The following is a 20,710-nucleotide window of genomic DNA, read 5'->3' as shown; positions in this document are numbered from 1 at the left end:
TTTATTTGCAGAACATAAGGTAGAACAGATGCCTGAGATTATTCGGAAACTGTATCATAGTTTTGCTGCTGTACACTGTTAGTTACAATACTACGAGCATTTTACGCAGCTCTATAGCAGCTTTAGTGGGTAAGTAGTTTGAGAAATATATTGCTGAAAGTGAATAAACACGACCCAGTATCCCTTCTCAACGTATCCTCTGTAACAATTAGTGACATATAATAATAACGTTTTATTTATTTGATATACCCTCCCATATATTGATAACAGACTTCGCTAATGGCCCCAGCTGTATCTCTTATGACTCTGACATATTTGTCATGTTTTATTTTGTAAAATATTACCTTCCGGAATTACAGTAAATGACAATGTTTCCTCTCCGCTCTATGCTGAATGCATGACAGAAGTATGTTTGTCCCCTGACTGAGCAATAACATGGTTTATTGCACATGGTCAATTTATTGATTTATAAATCGTATCCCTCCTAGTTTTATGATCACCACCTTGGTAATATCATTAACAGCAGCAGGTTTGTATTGTCATACACACTCTCGATCAGGAGGATAGACAGGGTGAAGCTCGAGGCAGCTGTATTACCATGGCAATGGCCTACATTCCTAACCAGGACCTGTCACTGGGACCATCAGCAGGCAGGTCTGTGTACAAGTCCGTGTTTTACGTTTAATTTATAAATATAGGTTTGTCAATATCGTTAAAATAGACTGAAATAAGCAATCCAAAGATAGCTTGTAAGCTGCTGAAAGTTACATTAGTTAAGGTACTTGATGATACAACTAACATAGACCCCATACACCTTATTTATAAAGTAGTATGTTTTAATTATTTATTTGGGGGTCGCATTATTGTAAGCAAGAGTTTGGTTTTTAAATAATACTCATTCAGATTTCAAGTCAAACTTACGGATGACTGTGAATTTAAAAATATCAACACAACAAATAACAAAATCACATGATGAGGCAAAAGGCATCGCAATCGATGTGCTCTATGGACTTCTTTTGTCCGATCAGGCAATGAGTAGATTTCAGAGAGAATCGAGCGGCGTGTGGCTAAAAACATGGAGCAAAGTGTTGGGTCGCTTCAGGAGCAGGCTCTAAAGAGGAAGGAGAGGCTAAAGGCGTTAAGAGAGAAACAGCTTCATGTAAGTTTCTTTTGTGGCGTTGCCGGTATGTTGGAAAGTGTAGCACAGGCCACAGAAACCCCGTCATTTTGACACTGAGGTGCCGTTAGCAGACTTAGCTTGTAGCTAACATTAGCATACTCGTGTGTAAAATCAGCCTTATTTTTAGCCCGTAGCTTTGTTGATGAGCTGTCAAAGTTTCGACAAATCCGTTTAAATGTAAACAATTTTATTAATTAACTGTTATTTTACTAGTATGTTTTGCATTTATTCTAATCTCATGAGATTGTTCTTGCACCGTGACATTTTCGTTGTGTTTTAGTTCAGTTTCATGTTAGGTCACGGCTAGCGTCGACAATTAAATTAAAACCACTTTTCAAAATCAGCTACAGTGATACTACATCAGATACTGTACATTAACTACAGTCAGTTAGACTATAGATCATTTACGACCCAGTATACAATACTGTGCAAGAGTCTTGGGACATCATTTCTCCTTTTTGCTTCCACGGTGGAAGCTCTGTCATGGTTTGGCGCTGTAGGTCAGCCAGTGGTGTTAGGGATCTTGTCAAAGTTGATGGAGTTATTAAAAAGGGAAAGTAGCATTTTGTTCCTCAATGCAAAACCATATGGAAAGTGTCTCATTGGGAACAGGTTTGCTTTTCAGCACGACAGTGATCCCATAAAGCTGCCAGTGCATTAAAAATATTACTGGATGGAAAAACACACAATGAAGCACTGTCGGTCAGACCAGATCTCAACATTAGGAGTGTGGGATCGTCTCGACAGAAACCAGAAAAAAAGGCAGAGCTTTAAATATCCTTCAAAAAGCCTGGAGAACTATTTCTGAAGACTGCTTAAAGAAATGACAAGAATGCTTTCCTAAGAGAGCTCAGGCTGTGTTGAATAAAAGGGGTCTTACCAAATATTGATTTTCAAGACTGTTAGAATTGTGCAAACTGTGCTTTCTTATTTTCCTATTAACATCTCAAGAAATGAGGGTGGCTCAAAACTTGGGGTGGGTGGGTATTCACTTCTCCAAAACTTTGCCCACAGCTGGTTCATTCTAATCTTTCTTAACAATACATAAAATAAAATAAATTAAGCAAAATGGATTAATATTCTTCATCACAAACGTCAACCTCAAACACTCATAAACTTGCACCACTGAAGGAATAATGGGCTGGGAGGTCAGATACCAAGTTCAGGTTTTATTTGTCATATACAGGTAACAATGCCACATTACTACCGGCAATGAAATTCTTAGGCTTAGAGCTCCCTCAGAATAGCCCATAGAAATGTAAAGTTGCAGATAAGTAGCATTTGGATAAAAATAAGTTAAACTATATAAATAAAGAAAATATATTTACTAAAAATACTGTAGCAGCTTTAGTGCAGAATTAATGGTATATACATGTAGAGTGTATCAATGAATCAGGTGAGTGTTAGTGTATGTTTGTGTTGAGCACCCTGAAGAAGAAGAAAACAATGATGATTATCACTATAGTCCACATTTATCAAGTCACTATACTGTAGATGTATAAATAAATAGTTTTCAGGTATTGTTTGTTTCTCAGTTACCAATACTGATGCAGTGTAAATGGTACAAAAAATAAACTTGCTAGTTAAAAAATGCATCATTTATGGTGAAAGTTGGAGAAACCTTGGTTAAAAAAATACTGTGGGGTAAATTCTGACTCCCTGTTATTTGGAGGATTTTGAGTAAAGTATGCAGGTACCTCAGTTTTATTAAATATGCCGAGAATAAATCAAAGCAGTCAGTTGTGCAGTAAATTTAAGCAGTGTGTTACACGTGTTTGAGAATGAGTTCTTCATCATCTACAATCAGGACTGATGCTGCATTTGCTTCAGCACACCTCGGCTCTTGCACTACAGGACTCAGACGGGGATGTTGCACCAGATTTTCTGTCGCTCCTCCACAGGGCTGCAGTCTGTGTTGAACAATTTAAAGGTTACACAATCATTGTCCGCCACTATGGCAGAGTTTCAATCCTAGTTATGAATTCATTTTGCAACAGGAAGGCCCATTCAATGTGAAAGCTACTGTTTTGGAAGCTGTATCACAACTTTCACTAAGTAAATTTTGAACAGAGCCGGGCTAGTTTTGCTAGCAACGGCCGATAAACGATCATTGACATTCCTGCAGTGTGTCGTTGTTTTCCGTTTGTGCTGCGCTTCAAGAATGAGCCAGTACCCTGAATTGTTCTAGCAGGTGGTCAGGAAGTCTCTTCAGGAAAATGTAAGCTGGGAGTGGTTTGATATCCTTTGTTACAAGATGTGACATGGGCTCAATATATTGTGCTTTTGGAATTTCTGCAAGCCCGTTTCATCCTTCACTTATGCTGTTGTTAACAAATGAAAGGTTTAGTGTGGGACACCATCTCAGATGCATTTTTGTACACGCACCCGGTTGTCGTCATGACTAGAAACAAAGCTTTAAATGATCAGGATGAGTAATCAGAGTTGGATTAGTAGGGTTAGTTGATTTTAAATTACGCATAGGTTTGAATGTAAGTGCGAATGTTTGTCTCTCTCTATGTGTGGACTGGCGACCTGTCCAGGGTGTACCCTGCCTCTTGCCATATTGTAGTTGGGATAGGCTCCAGCAACCAACCCCCCTCCCCCGCAACCCTGATAAGGATAAGCGTAAGAGAATAGATGGAGTTCTCAGGGTTTATGAACTACTTCTCCTGAATAGCTCAGTGTCAAGAAATAGTGCAGCTTAAAATGTAAATTCATAATTTGACTCTCAAATGACGAGTGACAACAAGCAGATATTAGTTTGTTTTTCTATGCAAACAGCACCATGTTTTTCTGTGGTGCTGGAGCTAAAATGACTACATAGATACCTTCACTTTCACCAGCCACTGCCAACACATTTCGTATATGTAAATAATATAAAAGACAAAATGATCTTCATTTTCTTATCATACGTTACAAAATGATTCTTCACGGCAGATTACAATAATTTTTTAGTGTTTTTTTTTTTCTAGTTTTTACTGTAAGAATAATGAACAATTAATGCCGGTAATGTTAATAACTTTGATGTCCTTACAGGGGCAAGAGCAGGACGATGGGGAGCCAGAGAGCAAAAAAGCTACATTAGAAGAGGCCACTCAAGAGAAACACAGGTTGGTTCGCTGCACCTCCCACAGAAAACAAAAACGCCCGTTAACTTTTAAATATTGGTCATAAAAGCTTGTCACTGCGTCTCCACTCATTACTGTTACTCGCCCCTTTAGCTGAGGCTTTTTAAGCTGTGCAAACGGAACTGAAACTGACTCACAAGTACATCATCAGAGCATTTATCTGCCCTTTATCTAGACACCAATGCATGTCTCGATGTAAGTTGTGAAATGCAGTATTTACACTTGGCTGGATCCCAGCCTTGTGCTAGTAGCTGCTCAAATAACCTTCAGCTTACTCAACTTATGTGCGTTCGTTTGTAGGAAGGAGCAGCCATCTTTCCTGTCCTACAGGACCTTTTTTCCATTGTTTATATTTAATGACTGCACTGACGGCACCAAGGGAGTGCCTCTGTTTTTCCTCCAGTCCAACAGGGCAGATCTCTTTCATGCGAATGAGAAACTCGCTGTAGGGTTAAGAGCCTAAATTAGACATTTGTCTGCAATGAAGGCTAATTATTGCTCAATGCAGTCTGGAGGCTTTTTTCTTTTACTTTTTTTTTTTTATCTGTTTCAATTTGAGACTCATCTTTAGCAGGGTGCCAGTGTAATGTATCTTGGGATTGGTATTAAAATTTCATGGGGCATCAAATGACTAAACGAATGTATGAGGGAACAAAACAATCAAAATGTTTGTCCCAAGGTTATTCCAATTTTAATTTGTGAGCGCTTCACCAGTTTCAAATGTCAAAATGAATTCATTAAGAGTGCAAAGAGCCTTTTAGCTTCCTGTGTGATATCATGCATTCCTCCAAGCCTGTTCCACAAAAGGCAGCAACCAAACCAAGCAGCTTTTCCTGTTAGATCTTGTTAAGTGTCAGGGTGTTTCGTTGTCTTTTCTTTTTTTTTAAAGATAGGTAAGTAGATTTAGAGTTCTTGGAAATGGCAAACCAGTTTTAAGAAATCTGAAACTGGAAATATTGTTGTTACATGTTAGTTTTTTTGTTTTAATTTCGTGTTTAAATTAAAGGAATTGTGGTTGCCTGGAGTTATTTTTACTGGGGTTTAATGAAGCAGAAAGCTTTATCAGTGCAAACATTTGAACACACTGCTGCACCTCCTCCTTAAAAACAGTTCACTCTAAACATTTTGAGAAAGCCAGACTTCGACCTGAGCTCTGAATTTATCACAGGTTCTCTTTGATGCTACCGTGTGCTTGAAGTGGAAATGTGTAAACACCGTCAAAAGGTTTGGAAGTGTAAAACTAAGAGACAGTCGGGAACAAAAAGCTTTTGAAGGGCGAAAATTTACATTAACTCTTTGTCCTGTTTTTTTTGTTCTGCTAAAGGGGGAGTGGGGGTTGGAGGGAGGCGGGGGGAGGATTCCTGATAGATTAGTGGGTTGTAATTCCCTTGAGTCGTAGCACAGTTTGTCTGTGACAAACGCTCTTAAAAAATACCACAAAATCCCTGTGATAGACAGGTAAGCTGTCGAGGTGTATCCCACCTCTCGCCCAGTGACGGCTAGGATAGGCTCCAGCACCCTCACGACGTGGTCCTCAGATGATGACGCTGATGTTTCCTTTCTTCCCACTTTCCTTGTGTGAAACTTGATGTTGCTCCCTACAGGAATTATTTTTGGGTTTTTTTGGAAATTTGCATGCCACTTTAGCTCCATTCTTAGAGTAGAGATTATAATTACTTTGTGCTTGACGTTGTGACACTTATCCACCCTTTCCTCTTGCTCCGTACATACGTTAATTATTTAAACACAGTATAATGCATAATTTAGTTGAGGATTGTGCTAAATGTGTTCATGTTTCTTACATGTAGCAACATGTTTTGGGCTACTTTTGTGCCTGTTTCATAGCTTGTTAATTGTAGAAAGCTGTCAGAAAATGAGGGGTGACAGAAGAGCTCCAACCCAAGCTTCAGGATGCCTGAGGAAGACATGTTGTGCTATCATTTTGAAAGCATTTCTGTTTATTTCATCACAGTTTTACGTGATGAAGGCTAATAAATGACTGCTTCTACTAACCTTTGAAGTGTATTGTGGCTGCTAGGAAAACCTACTCTGCTTGCTTTTACAGCAGTTTATCAGTTTATCTCTGCATATCACATTAGTTTTACTGCAGTAACGATGTTTTAAATAAAGGTGACATGTTAAGCTCATTTCCAGGTCCATGTTTTTAGTTGTAGATGCTCCTGCAATAGCTTTGCATGATTAACTATTTCAAATAGTCATTTTTTACCTTATATTAGACTTTTGTGCACTCTTTGAGCCAACTTTCTTCTCATTGTGTGCCTTTTGCAAAGATGCAACGATTTAAACAGCAGGCTGTGCTCCTTTCAGATAAGTGCAGCAAAATGTCTTATTTCTATTTGTTGTGTTTGCAGTTTTAATGCTAAGAAAAGTCCTTTTTAATAATCAGCTGGACAAACCAGCACACTGCCCCCTTAAAACAGCCTCTTCAAGGTCTGATATGCTGGAGGTAGAGAAAGAGAGATGTGTGAATTAAAAGTGGACCTCAGGCGTCCAACCACAGAACATGACTAGCATTTTTGCCCACACCCATACAAGGCATTGGTCTGTCTTTTGGCAGCAGCAGGAGTCTGACGAATGCATCAAGAGTGTACCCTCTCAAGCTTCATCACAAATCCATGTTAAGCTCAGAGCAGCTGATAACTCTCTTGGTCGGTGCTTGGGCAGACGGTAGTTTACCTCTGCCTCTGGACCCTCGGTTTAATCTGCAGAGATGTCAGCTAAGCTTGCCAACAATTCCTCCATGTGGAGTTGTGATGAAAGACGGTATAATTCAACATCAAGGAAAGAATTCCTCAGCTGTTTGCTGCTCTCCTGCCCGGCGGCAGGTGGAACATGTTAATCAGACGTGTTCACGGGAATAAAGAGGGACATTATACCCAACCTTCTTCAGACATTAGACGTGCAGCTGTGTAGGGATTGCAGATGGTCTTTTATGCTCTTTAGTCTCCGGTGGAGTATATTTGCCTACACTGCCACCTCCTGGAGGTCTAGAGCATGGGTTAATGGTATGAAAGAAGCTTTTTAAGAGCATTCAGACTTCTAATAGTAGTATCACATTAAGTGGTATTTTTGTCCACAGAGAGCTGAAATTGAGGAATTACGCTCCAGAGGATGAAGAGCTGAAGGAAAGACAGGTGCCTAAAGCCAAACCAGCATCAGGTAAGAAATTTTCGGTTATAGGCGACCTTTAAAAAACATTTAAAAAACCCTTTTTGGTGTCAATGCTGCCTTACTGATTGTAGTTTTGACTCCTGTTGGCTATATAATGATAAATATTTATTGTTTGCAGTGGAAGATAAAGTAAAAGATCAGTTGGAGGCAGCTAATCCAGAGCCCATCATTGAGGAAGTGGTGGGTACCCCCGTGTAAATGTGAGTTTTCTTCACTGAAGCATTTTTATCTGCCATGTTGAGTTTTTTCCTTTTTTTTTCTTCCTTTCTTCAGGATTTAGCCAACCTTGCCCCAAGAAAACCAGACTGGTGAGACCTGTTTTCAAAATAACTTTCCAAGCTGTATCGTACATGATGAACTCTTGGTGTATTTTAAGATATTTCGTTAATGATTTTTTAAAAATTTTAATTCTGGATTTAGGGATCTAAAGCGCGATGTGGCAAAGAAGCTGGAGAAGTTGGAGAGGAGAACACAGAGAGCCATCGCTGAGCTCATCCGTCAGTATTTCCTGTTTTGTTTCTGCCTTTTATCACTACATTTTCATGAAGCCACAGAGATGACGGTGCCTGAGCTGGGCATAATTTATTAGGCTAATTGCTCTGTGGTTGACAGACTCTGTGGAGGCTTGAAGCTGTCTGATAACGTCAGAGGTGATCATAACTGATGAGTGATTCTAAAAATAGGCAGAATGAGAGAATACATCACAGGTTAACTTGAGTAGATTTCCCACATTTTTATTGTGTGTAACTGATTACTGAAGACCTTTATTTAAAAGCATTTAAAGTACAGGAAGCCTGGTTTTGTTTTAATATTAGGGACAGTGGTTTGTATTGTATGTTATTTCATCACAAATATCAAATATATCTTTAAAAGTTAGTTTTAAAAAATCATTATCCTCCTGTGATCTACAAGGCTGAAAAAGATCTTACCTGGAAGATGAAAAACATTGTCTTAAGCTTATGAGCAGAGGACGCGGTCAATGAATGAATCAGATTGAGTGTTTGTGTGTGTCTCTCCAGGCGATCGTCTGCGAGGCCATGAAGAGGAATTGGCCGGAGCCGTTGGAGCCGTCGGAGCAGAGGCGGGAGATTCAGACTGAATCCAAGATGTGACAGAAAACAAGGAGACTAAACAGAGATGCCCAAGATTTACTGCAGCAGTCACATCTGGGTTGTGCATACAGAGGTGGATGATTTAATTGTGCAGGGAGTAAAGCAGTGTTTCCTGTCAGGTCTTCATGTGAGTCATAGCTTCTGTCCTTGTAGTACATTCTGTATATGTGTTTTTTTGGAGATGCATTATTAATGTAACGGCCAATATTTTGTAAGATTAAAATATTGTTTTTTAAATCGCTGTCTATTTCATTTGTAATTTTTGCTGTCTTAAAAAAAACTGTGGAAAACAAACAAATGTAAATATAACCATAAAAACAAAATGCAGTGATTTCCAAATCATAATCTCATAAAATGATGTTTCCATAGAACATAGAAAACATAAAAGTTTAAACTGGATAATAGCATCTAAATGACATCGATATGTCTCTTGCATCTTATTTTTATCAGTTCATTTCAATTTTATTTGATATTTTTACATTTTTTTTTCTCCACCCCTGGTGAGCCTGAATCGGATAAGTGTAAGGAAATGGATTGATGGGCAAAAAGAAACTACACTACAGAGGCCCTGTCACCTCACATTGCACCTATTGGTTGGTCCTCCGTAAATGGTGTCCCATCAACATTTGACCAGAGATGTAAGAGCTACAACAGAAAATCCAAATGGAGATGGCATGTCAAATGCTACTGAGCATCAAATAAGAGAAAGAACACTTCTTAAATACACATTTATTCAGAAAATGTTCTGAAAAGCATCATTTAGTGACACCTAAGCACTCATCGTAGTTACTGCAACACTAATGTCTTGCTACATTTGACTCAAAAGTTAGTTTTGAATCAGTGGGTGATAACATGACAAACAGTTATGAACAATAAGCTGTATTTTTGGTATGACATTCACTACTAATACCTATTGCACTGACCTGAACTGAAATGCTCCTATGCTTTCACAATAAAGTGCATCTTCGACTTCAATAGGCCCAAACTGTCTCCTCGAGAAGGAGGATATTGCACAGCTGATTATATTACCAGTCTAATACAAGGCCACCTGCTCCCTCCAACAGCTTCCCTCTTTACACAAAACTCTTATCAAAGATCTAAAAAGAAATTCAGTCACTGCTCATCTGAAATCCACACAAAAAACTACACAAACATGTGACATAAATGTCATTGATATGAATAATAGCCCATAATAGACTCTCCTACACACTACAACCTTCAAAAATATACCACATTGGCGACAAAGCTTACAAACTACAGACATTTATAGCAGAATGACTAATACTGCAAAAAGTGAAGTGCTGATATTGTGGCTCTGGAAGCTTGTCAAACCTGTATGAGCATGTTTGTAGCTCTAAACGCTGATGATCACAGGAAACAACAGATCCTGGATTTTTGCATTTAAGAAACTGAGCTAGAGTGGATCAGAGGAAGCATCAAAGTTCTGACAGTGGGACGAGTTAGATGATGTTTTGGCACTCGGAGTGGAAGAATAAATACGCCTGCATGCAGATTTTAATAATAATAAAGGGAACAGAAGCAGAAAATGGCAAAGCGGAGAATAAAATCCTCAATACTTAACCTTGATTGCAGGCTGGCATTTGGTGCCAAGTAGACGCCTGCAGATTTAGCCCTTGAGCACGATTGCTCGTAATCTTGTTGATAGTGTGGAGTTTTCATTTGCTGGTACTGACTGATTCATTCACTGCTAGTGGTTCAAGGCTGTCAGTCACACTGTCCTCCACCCGATTCAATCTTCCTGGCAGCAGGACCCAGTTCCACCTTGCACACCCTCTGAGCAAACTTCAGTGAGCACAAGGTCTCTCCCACATTACTCTCCAGAGCAGAAACCTTTAGTAAAACAATTTAAACAAAAATGATGCTCCTTTTAGGAATTTATATTTACTGTAACTGATCACAGGCTTATGAATCAGGTATTAAGTAGGACTGGAGCAGTAATCTTACCTGCACAACCATGACAGTCTTGCTGCCCTTTCCCAGGGAGTCTTGCAATAAATAAGTAAGACGGGAGTTCCTGAAGGGGATGTGGGTCTGCCGAGCCCTAAGTGCCTGAATTACATCTCCCAGTGCCAGCAAAGAGCGGTTAATATTCTGGGCCTCTTTCAACCTCTCTCCCTCTGCACCAGACTTCCACACCCTCTCCGAGCCAGCCAGGTCCACCAGGTTCAACTTGCCTGGGGAGCAAAAAAGTAATGTCAGCAATAAAGTCGGTCATTCCAACAAAGACTCATACCAGATGTTTGTCTTATACACTTAACCCTTCTTCTCATCCCGACCTTTGCACACTGATACCCGTGTGAAGAGACAGTTTTAAAGGGTAAATTCACAGCCTGCCCTCACCTAAATTTAAAGTAGGTATTAGACAGTAAACCGTGATATAAGTGATATTAAGTGGCTCGGACGAGTCAAAACTCCATTTTCTGTCAGAGTAAAGATGTTTAATTACACATTTCATTCCTGAGATATCTAAATGTAAGATAAAGGAAGTGAAACTTCACGATCGTGGCTCAAGAGTTGGGAGTTCGCCTTGTAATCGGAAGGTTGCCGGTTCGAGCCCCGGCTTGGACAGTCTCGGTCGTTGTGTCCTTGGGCAAGACACTTCACCCGTTGCCTACTGGTGGTGGTCAGAGGGCCCGGTGGCGCCAGTGTTCGGCAGCCTCGCCTCTGTCAGTGCGCCCCAGGGTGGCTGTGGCTACAATGTAGCTTGCCATCACCAGTGTGTGAATGTGTGTGTGAATGGGTGGATGACTGGATATGTAAAGCGCTTTGGGGTCCTTAGGGACTGTTAAGGCGCTATATAAATACAGGCCATTTACCATATGATAAATGTTTTTCTACATGACAAATGTGTAAAATTACAGAAAGACTTCTGGTGGCTAACTGCTGCGACTGTCCCTCAATCATAAAACATAAAGTAGCATAAATGGCTGTGGGGGTGGACTTGAAAAAACTTTTTTAAAAAACCCTTGAAAAACAATACAAGTAATAGTCCAAAAATGTATTCCCTCCTTTATATTTTCCAAAGCTGTCCAGCGGGCTGGATTGGAGTTTTTGATGTGCTGATTCTGATCCCCGCGCCTTATGTTTGACACCCCTTGTGTAAACGTTCCATCTTGAACCAGAACTGCATTAATAGCTGACCTGTGGTTTTGGAACCAGTGGCGAGGTCAGTGCCCTGAACAGTGATACAAAGCAGGGCATGGGAGCGGGAGCTGTGCTGGTTCATCTGAGTGCCAAAGGTAATCCTGTTCCTTCGGGCTGTTGCTAGAATCTGGATTAACACAAAATCAATTAGCATAAGTATAATCATTTTTCTAATGCTGAATCATAATTCAAAAAACTGCAAATAAAAAGAAGAGAAGCAAACATTTTTTACCTTTTTGATGTGCTGAAAGCTCTTTACCTCGATGACCCTGAGGCCCGGCACGTGCAGCTGTCCTGTTCCGTCCGGGTTGATCTTTATGTCCAGTTTCTCTCCATCTTTACTCAGCAGGTCTCTAAAATACAAAATACAAGTAGCCACATCTACAAGTGGTAGTTATTATTTAGGTAAGGCTCTGTCGAAAGAAAAAACAGGAGGAAGGCTGTACCTTAGCACCTCATTGTAGATCTCCACAGAGCTGACTGTGACACTGTAAGACCACATGTCCTTCCTCTCCTCAATCTCACTGAAAAGATGTTTCAGTGCTCGCTGGTTGATACCTGGGTTTTCCACAGTACCCTGGAAATAAAAAGGGTACTTAGCTTGTATATTAAACCTTTAAATGTCTATTATGAGTAGCATGTACAGTAATCAGTGTTTTACCTCCATAGTGTAGGTTTTTCCAGAGCCTGTCTGTCCGTAAGCAAATATGCAGACGTGGTATCCATCGATGCAGGACGTCACAAGAGGTTCAATCTCCTGGAAGACCTGAGGAAACCAAAATAAAGGTTAGTGGTCTTCCTGCTGTACAATAATACTTCCTTCGCACATGTGTCATTTTTATTACCTCTTCCTGTGTGGACTGTGGGTGGAAGACTTTGTCCATTTCAAAGATGCGAGCCTTTCCTTTGCTCAGCACCGTGAGCGAGGACTCGTTGTTGGGGTCCGTCGCCACGACCACCGAGTGGCCCTCCTCGTGCTGGTCCTCCTTTAGCACCGGCTTCACGCGACACAGCACGCGAATGTTGCCTGCAAACAGGGGGCTCGCTCAGTGATGCAGATTTTACTCGGTGCAGCCAGTTTGAACTTTTCAGTGTTATACCTTTAAGCTCCACCAGCTGCTCGTGATACTTCCTGCGCAGTGCGACTTCTTTCCTATATTTCTCCAGGAGATCTTTGTTGGCTTCAGACATCTCACTAATAGCAGCTGAAATCTGCAACATCAAAAGACAAAAAAACCCCTTCCATCATAAAACTATTTGATTTGGTCAGATAGGCAAATTGATTAAACATAGTTCTCAAGGCACCACATACCTGTTTTTTTGCTTCGCTGATAGCTGCTCCATAAAACTCTGAGAAATTTCGAACCTGGCTCCTCAGGCTGGCGTAGTCTGTCTTCATAGAGCGTAAAGTTGGAGGAAGTGATGTCAGACGCTTCTGCAAGCCTGACAAAAGGCAAAAAAAAATCCAGTTTGTTCAAATCCAGTTGCTTTTTTATTTAAATTTCTCATGGAGAAACCAAGAGTTCTTTTCCTGGAGGTTCAGTTACTCACTGAAGAATTGGTCCTGCAGGTTCTGAAAGTGTTCTGCTGAGCAGTTTGCAGCAGCCTTCACAGCCTCCTCCTTCCTCTCCTCTAAGTGGCCAATCTCTTTCAGCAGCTCCTCTTTCAGTTTACTGATTTCTCGTTCATACGCCGCAATCTGTAAGAGGTTCAGCAGAGCAGCTTGTCAGTTTGTGAGCTCGACTGCTGCAGTATGTGCAGGTTCTGCTCTGCAATCAGTCAATGAAACTGTGAATTTCCAGCAGCAACACAGGAACATCCTCCTTCTGACTTTGATTATCTATCGTTTGATGATGTGTTATCTAAACAGGGTGTTTTTTGATTTATACCTCTTTTTTGGAATTTCTTCTACCCAACAGCTAACAAAGGTAATTCATTTCTGTATTTGCTGCTGCCTGTGACAAAAGCTCAAAAATTGGTGGAGCACATTGTCCCTGCTTGTGCAAATTGTATTGCCTGTGTTCGTCACCTTGTGTTGCAGATTACAGCTGTATTCGTCTGACTTCCTGATCTGTTCCTCCAGCTGTTTGCACCGCTCATTCTGACCGGACAGCCTTTCGGACAACAACTCATTCCTCTGTCTGGCTTTGGTTAGCTGCTTTACTGTGGCTGGAGATTCCACCTCCACGGTCTGCGTGACATACTGGCAGAGAAGATATTTCTAGTTAGTGCCATTTTCGCTAAAATAATATGAAAAGATGTTGTCAGTATACCCAAATCAAATTATCTACATTATTCGTTCTTTATATGTGTGTTTCCACTCAACAATATAATTACGAAATCAGTCAAAAAGTATTTCTGTCATTTTCTTCATCATCTTGAAAAGATTATGGCCAATGTTCAAATCCATTTAAAAAATTCTCCAAAATAAGATTTACCTTAATAACTGGCTCCTTGCCTCGCTCTCTATCCAACTCCAGCTGTAGCTCTCTCACTCTGTCCTCTCTCTTCCTCAGCTCCTCGCCTCTTCTCCACTCGCTTTGTTCACTCCGTCGCTCCATTTGCGACAGCTGCTCAGCACGCTGCTGTAGGGAGAGCTCCAGCTGCTGCACTCTGCCACGGAGGTTCTCATTTTCCTAAAGCAAAGTAGATTACAAGTGTAAGAAGGCCTAAACTGAATGTCTGTCATCAGTGAGCTCTCAGCTGTGCTGGTCCCTCTCACCTTGATGAGCATGGTGCTCGACTGGGAGGGGATGGTTGAGAGCTGCTGCAGGAGGCCTTGGGTTACGCTCAGGCTCTGTTTCAGACTCTCATTCTCTGCTGACAGACACAGGACCCGCTTCTCCGAGTCCGTGGCCCCCTGAGGGCATGAAACATAAAGCTGAGGACCAACATATTAACAGAAAAAAATCTAAATAAAACATCTTTTTTTCTGATAAATGTTTATTCAGTATATGTATACATTTAGGTCAATGTTTCTTTTTAAGTAATTTCTAGTTAAGGTTTTGTACAAGGCAAGCAGACCACTGCTTGGCTATTTTTAACTTGGTCGTGTGGCAGCTTAGCTGATGAAGTGGACACTCACAAAGACTTGACAAATGATTAAATCAATAGTTTGACCGTGCAGCTCTTACAGTGGCTGTTCTCAGTCTTGACAGCTCCTCCTCACGCTCCTCGATGCAGCTCTTCAGCTCATCAATCTGTGCAAAATTTCAAAACCGTGTTTTTTACAGACATTTAAAACTAAAATTAATTTTTATTACATGTAACATAATGTAAAGTTGATGATTTATGTGCATATATACTTTACTTTTTATATTTTGTGATATATTTTGACAGACCCTTCCAGAAAGGCAACATATAATAGATAACAGAACGACAGCGTAACACCCAAGAGGCTGCTTAATAAGGATATGTTTGTGCTTTAACCGGATTAGCCTTTTTCAGTCTATACATGCATTCATAATAAAACAAAATCTAAAAACTCACTGAAACTTAAAGAGCAATTTTGGATTTCAGGTGGCATTTTTTCTTGCTTAAATTGGTCTAGCCTAGGAGCTAACTAATGAGGAGTGGTCTACCTGCTGTTGAAAGGCTTGAATACGAGAGTGTCTGTCCCTTTCTTTCTGCTCCAGCTGGGAGTGCAGCAGACGGAGTTCTCCTCTCAGCTTACTCCTCTCACCCTGCAGGCCGTGCAGAGACTGCACCAGCCTGTGAACCCCAGCTTGTGCCCCTTCATCACTGCTAGACTCACCTGATGGACACAAATAACATCCATTATAATCATCAGCCTAAGTGCTAACAAGGTCTCTGTAAACATGTTAATGTCATGCCAGTCACAAATAGTCAGATTCAATAACATCTGAACTTCCACTCACTCGTTTTTTTAATGCAGTAATTTTAATTTAATACCACTTTTACAGTGCACCTGAAAGCTTCCAAGTGACTGTAATATTAATGAAAATGAAAAGTGTGCTGAAAGCTCCCTCACCCACCATGTGAAAAATGCAACAACCTATAAAAAAGAGCCTATTGTCCAACAAGAACCTGAGCTGCATGCCCGACAGCTTTTAATCGCTTTCCTCCTCCTCAATGATTCATCGGGTTCTGTCACGTCTAATTTTCACTGCTGGGCTCTTTGCTAATTTTATCAACACGTTATGTCAGATTTCATTGCTGTATCACAAAGAGGTGGTGGTGCCAGATATTGGAAAACAAAAAGGAGACGAGGCCACAGCTGTGAACTAGTGGTGCAGGCGTAAATGTGTTGGCAAGCACTGGAGTCTGCAGAGGTACTAAAGTAACGATGTGAATTTTAAGACAGCAGCTTGAAATGGTGCGAGAAAATGTATGTTAAACTCTGGTAAATGTCATCTGCATGCAGGGCAAACCATTCGGTTCAAATACTGAATGAAAAATCACAGACAAAGATACAAACTGGTTTACCTGCTGCACATCCAAGAGGCACAGAACCAGTCCTGCATGACACTAAACAAACAAACCAGACAGACTTGTAATCCTGGGACGTAGGCCTTGGGCTATTTTTAGTGCAACACGTTTACACGTGCTGCCTCGCATGTGCCAGACCTTGTAAGTGCATTTGCAGGAAATAAAACAGCACTAACAGCCCTGTTTTATTCATGACAAAGAGTCACTGAGTCGCTACACAAGTACCACAAAGTCTCACTGCATACTCACGTATCCCTCTGCAGAAACTACAGAGCCAGCACTCAAGGTCTTAAACACACCTACTTATAGAGATGCTTATAATCTGGTTTGGGTTATCATGTATAGTGAGGTATTCCTCTGAGGCTATATAAGTGAGCCTGAGATCTACAGTTTCACAGAGCTGTTAACAACCTGACCATATGCACAACGCCAAGGGAGAGAATACGCTGCTGCTGGTCTGCTGCGATGTCAAAGAGCCATCTGGTCAAATCTGAAGCACATCAGATACAAACATCTAAAGCTCTGAGGTCGGTTGCAGCTGTACAGTGTTTGTCTGGCTTCTGTGACATCATTACTGCCAAACGTTTGCATCCTAATAAATCTGATTAACCTGTTTTTCTACAAAAGTGCTGCCTCGCATGTACTTTGTGTTCCCAGTTAGATCAAATCAAACTCTTTTCTAAAGCTGGGTAGGTGGACAACTTAAAAGGCACACACCCACGTTAAAGTTGAACTACATAATACCCCATGACAATAAACCAAAACACTTACTCATCATGCTTTAAACCTCTCGTTCTCAATGCTCTTCACATTTTTTTAAGCAGTAATGGAATATTGTAGAATTTTCTCCACTGTAACAGAGAGAACATGAGCCCTGTCTCATGTAAAATACAGTACCCAGTGCAACATTCGTTTTCATTCATTGTCCTGCTAATTCATCTTCCTCCAACTACCCACTCGAATCTCATAAATCTACCTTCAGACATGTGCAATTTTCGCCACCTCTTTTCCCACCAGCTGAGTGGATGGGTTTATTGAAACAGCCCCTTGACCTTTTCCTCATTTTTGTCTCACACACTCCATGACAATACACCGCAATCTCACGTTCCCTTTATTTTCCCTTCCCCCATCGCTCCTTCCCTCCCCCCTCTATCACATCTCTTCCTTTTCTCCAACCTCATCCCAGCTCTCTCACCCTCACTCATTGGACTGGGGCACTGTTGCTGGCTGATGGCCTCCTCCAGACTGCTGATGATGCTGTTCTTGTCCCGGAGACGCTGGCGGTAGGAGGCTCGGAGAGCCTTCATCTGGCGGCGGTGCTGGACTCGGTGCCTCTTCAGCTGGACCCGGTACTGGTCAGCCTGCTGCTGCAGTTGCTGGAAATGGGAGTACTGCTCCAGAAAACTCAGCAAGTGGGACATCACTGCCACCAGGGGAGACTCTGCCAACTATGCAGCAAAGAGCACACACAAGCACACGCACATAAAGCTTAGTAATGTGCAGAGTGCCCCTGTTTGGGGAAATCGAGCTTGTGTTATTCTGTCCTACATCGGGTGGACACTTGTTACCTTTCCTGTTGTTTCGAGCTGAACCTGGGAAGCTCTTCTCTTCTCAGCATCCTGCTTGAAAGATAGAAAAGCGGCCAGAGGAGTGCAAGCTGGGATGTCAGGGGCGTCTTCCTCATCTTCATCGCTCATTTCATCTGTGTCACTGCTGCTGCCTGGATGACATCGCATCACACAAGCAATAGAGTCAAGGAATGTATGTAATTATTGATCTCTTGTACACAAAAATAAAAGTATTATTCTTAAATACTTTCATTTTATGGTTAAAAATGCCCCGAAAGACTATTTGAGCACCCACTTGATTCACTAAAGCGAGCGCAAGCTTTTTTTCCCACTTTGGGGGTGTGGCCATCTCTCCTCCTGCTCCCTGTTTCCATGGAAACAGGTCCTGGCTCCTGAGCACAGCATCATATATAAGAGTCAGTAACACAGTAAAATAGACATGCATATAGCAGCATTGTATACATCCTTTGTTAGTGAGCTTATGGCCTGCATGTTCCCCCCATTTATTTATTTCAATAGAGAACCCCCGAGGCTGGACATGATATGGCTAGACGTACATCTGGGGAATCTCCACACGCCCCTTCCAAGGCTTCCTCCTCCTCCTTCTTAAAGACAGTGTAGAAGATGTAGACCAAAAGGGAGTAAAATGCATACATCTCCACGCTGCCCAAGAGTCTCTATAGATGACAAACGAGCTCATTAATAGCACGCATCTTTATAAAGGTGGAGAAAAGCAAAATTTTATTATTGAGCTCTTATACTAACAAAACATTTAATATCAATGATTGTTAAAGGTTACATAATAACATAATCTAGTGCAAATACACAATGACTTCTACAGAGGTGAAACATGTTTCTATTGTGACAATCACTCTGTTCAATCACAATAAAACGCTTCGACTTCACCTTATCAAATGAATTCTTCTCGTTGGTGTCGACTCGCCGACATTCCAGTCGTTCGTATTCCACTTTCAGCTTCCATCTGTATTTCCAGTGATGACTCTTCCCATGCAGCTCTTGTTCTCAGAGCTGCAACAGCATCTCACAGCTGCGTGCAGCTCCTCTGTGCCTCCTTCCCAACCGTCCTCTCCTCTCTCCTCCCTCCTCCCCTTTTCTCCACTTTGCTCCATCTACAGGCTGCATCTGCAGCGAGCATGCTCAGTGCAGTTTCCCACTGCGCTGCAGTGGTGAAGTGACAGATACAGGCAGTCATGGAGACAGATTGAGGTTGTAGGTTTGATGCCAGCGGTCGCAGTCAGGAGTGACAGTGACCATAAAAGGTGCTAGGAAAAATCCGAAGCTGCAGCTTCATGCATCTGAAAACATCGGAATGGTTTCAAGGAGTAAAGAAGTGGTTTAACAATGATAGATGGCACAACAGTAAGACGGCTGTCAGGTTACATAACTATGACTAGTTTTTTACATGTTTATTTATTTAACAAGTTAAATACAAAATGTCACACTTCTAAATGGTCAAAAAATAGAAAACTAACACTTTAAAAGGCAACAATTACCATAACATTTTGGACTTCCCAGAAAAATGGTAAAAAGCATCAGTGTTCATCTTTTCCCTGAAGACTGACATAGGCAGTCCCAGAGAAAGGCACAGATGCTTGCACATACATACTGCAAAAAGAAAAAAAAAAACTGCTGAGGAAGCTGCTCACACCCCTGAAATCTTTAGGGAGCCTCTGCAGCGTCCACTACAAATCACTGTAAAGAATATCAATATCTCACAAGGTCAATGTAAATGACATGGGACACAGTGAAACGAGGGTGGTTTAAACAGGCCAGGTTGTTTCAAGTACAAAGACAGCTGATACAAACTAAGAAAGTTTTTTTTTGTTGTTGTTTAAATGAACTGATAAGAATCAAACAGGCGTGATGAGGTAAGAGCTGGGCCAAAACCTTCGACCACTGCAGATTTTTTTTTTCTTAAACAGACATCGTGCTGAGTCTGCAGAACAAATATCACCCAGAGTCTGAGGCAGCTGGAAACCACAACATTAAAACTGTTAGAAGAGCCGGAAGATGGAAGAACCATGCTAAAAAGGAAATTCATACAGGAAGTTCAAATATACAAATGACATCTACAGAATAGTCAACACAACACATCTAAAAAAAGGGGTAACTTCAGTCATGTTCTCTTGGTTTGGCTGTATGTTCCAGAAAATGCAGAGGCAAGCAAAAACAAGCATTACAAAAATGACTATTGTAGTATTCATACTGTAGTACTTTCATGCTGGACAATTTTCCCATCTTTAATTTCATCCAGAATTAAATCAATTTCTTAAATGTTTGGACATTTTTCTAAAAGGCCATAACAATAACTGTAACATGTAACTCAACATGTATTTAGGAGGATACATTTTATTTCTTGCATAAATCTTTCCTGTATAAAACTATGCTATGCTTTAGTACATGTGATCTCTAATTCATAAATCATGTTTAACTTTTTGGTATCACACTCAACAACCCCCCCACCCCCACCCGCAAACTTATTTCTTACATCCTTGATTCCTTTCCTAGTGAGGTGAGGATAAGACATCATCACACACACAGAAACAGTGTGTGTCTTACAGAGCAGGTAGACAAAGGTCAGAGGAGACAAGGAGGCAAAAGGTAGCGATATGAGACAAGCCCACAGCAAACCCCCATACCTTCAAATGGGATTTTTTTTAAACCAGTTATATTAACTGGGTATTAATTTACACAAGTATTTTTTTAATCAAAAGACAGTGTGCATAGATTTCACTTAAATAAAGTAACACAGACTCACTGTCTTTACTGCATACATGCTTACTGCCATGTTTCGTTTACTCCCCAAAAGCTCATTATGAGCCATAAAAATGCTGCATGATGATGCAGGAAAAAGATAAACGTCAAATCCTTGAGAAGATTGAACAAACTATTACT

General features: G+C 40.9%; 2 protein-coding genes across 2 annotated transcripts; one reads left to right on the top strand and one right to left on the bottom strand.

The window, feature by feature from the left end:
- Positions 1-1,003: 1,003 nt before the first annotated feature.
- On the top strand, positions 1,004-8,857 carry ccdc12 (coiled-coil domain containing 12). The gene is made up of 7 exons (XM_031746272.2): positions 1,004-1,159; positions 4,217-4,290; positions 7,409-7,488; positions 7,619-7,680; positions 7,774-7,808; positions 7,921-7,997; positions 8,520-8,857. The coding sequence occupies exons 1-7, from the start codon at positions 1,076-1,078 to the stop codon at positions 8,597-8,599; spliced, it is 492 nt and encodes a 163-aa protein (XP_031602132.1). The 5' UTR covers positions 1,004-1,075; the 3' UTR covers positions 8,600-8,857.
- Positions 8,858-9,374: 517 nt separating this feature from the next.
- Positions 9,375-19,141, bottom strand: si:ch211-257p13.3 (kinesin-like protein KIFC3). The gene is made up of 20 exons (XM_031746220.2): positions 18,701-19,141; positions 18,352-18,471; positions 18,090-18,186; positions 17,795-17,946; positions 17,422-17,674; positions 15,359-15,531; positions 14,912-14,977; positions 14,500-14,637; positions 14,216-14,413; positions 13,807-13,980; positions 13,329-13,476; positions 13,090-13,220; positions 12,878-12,989; positions 12,623-12,804; positions 12,439-12,543; positions 12,224-12,354; positions 12,010-12,130; positions 11,775-11,904; positions 10,578-10,807; positions 9,375-10,463 (listed from the first exon to the last, which is right to left on the bottom strand). The coding sequence occupies exons 2-20, from the start codon at positions 18,448-18,450 to the stop codon at positions 10,338-10,340; spliced, it is 2,766 nt and encodes a 921-aa protein (XP_031602080.1). The 5' UTR covers positions 18,451-18,471; positions 18,701-19,141; the 3' UTR covers positions 9,375-10,337.
- Positions 19,142-20,710: the final 1,569 nt, after the last annotated feature.

This window comes from Oreochromis aureus, linkage group 11, assembly GCF_013358895.1.
Source record: "Oreochromis aureus strain Israel breed Guangdong linkage group 11, ZZ_aureus, whole genome shotgun sequence".
Lineage (NCBI taxonomy): Eukaryota > Metazoa > Chordata > Actinopteri > Cichliformes > Cichlidae > Oreochromis > Oreochromis aureus.
Note: the sequence above shows the minus strand (reverse complement) of the source record. Positions and strands in the feature narration are given on the sequence as shown.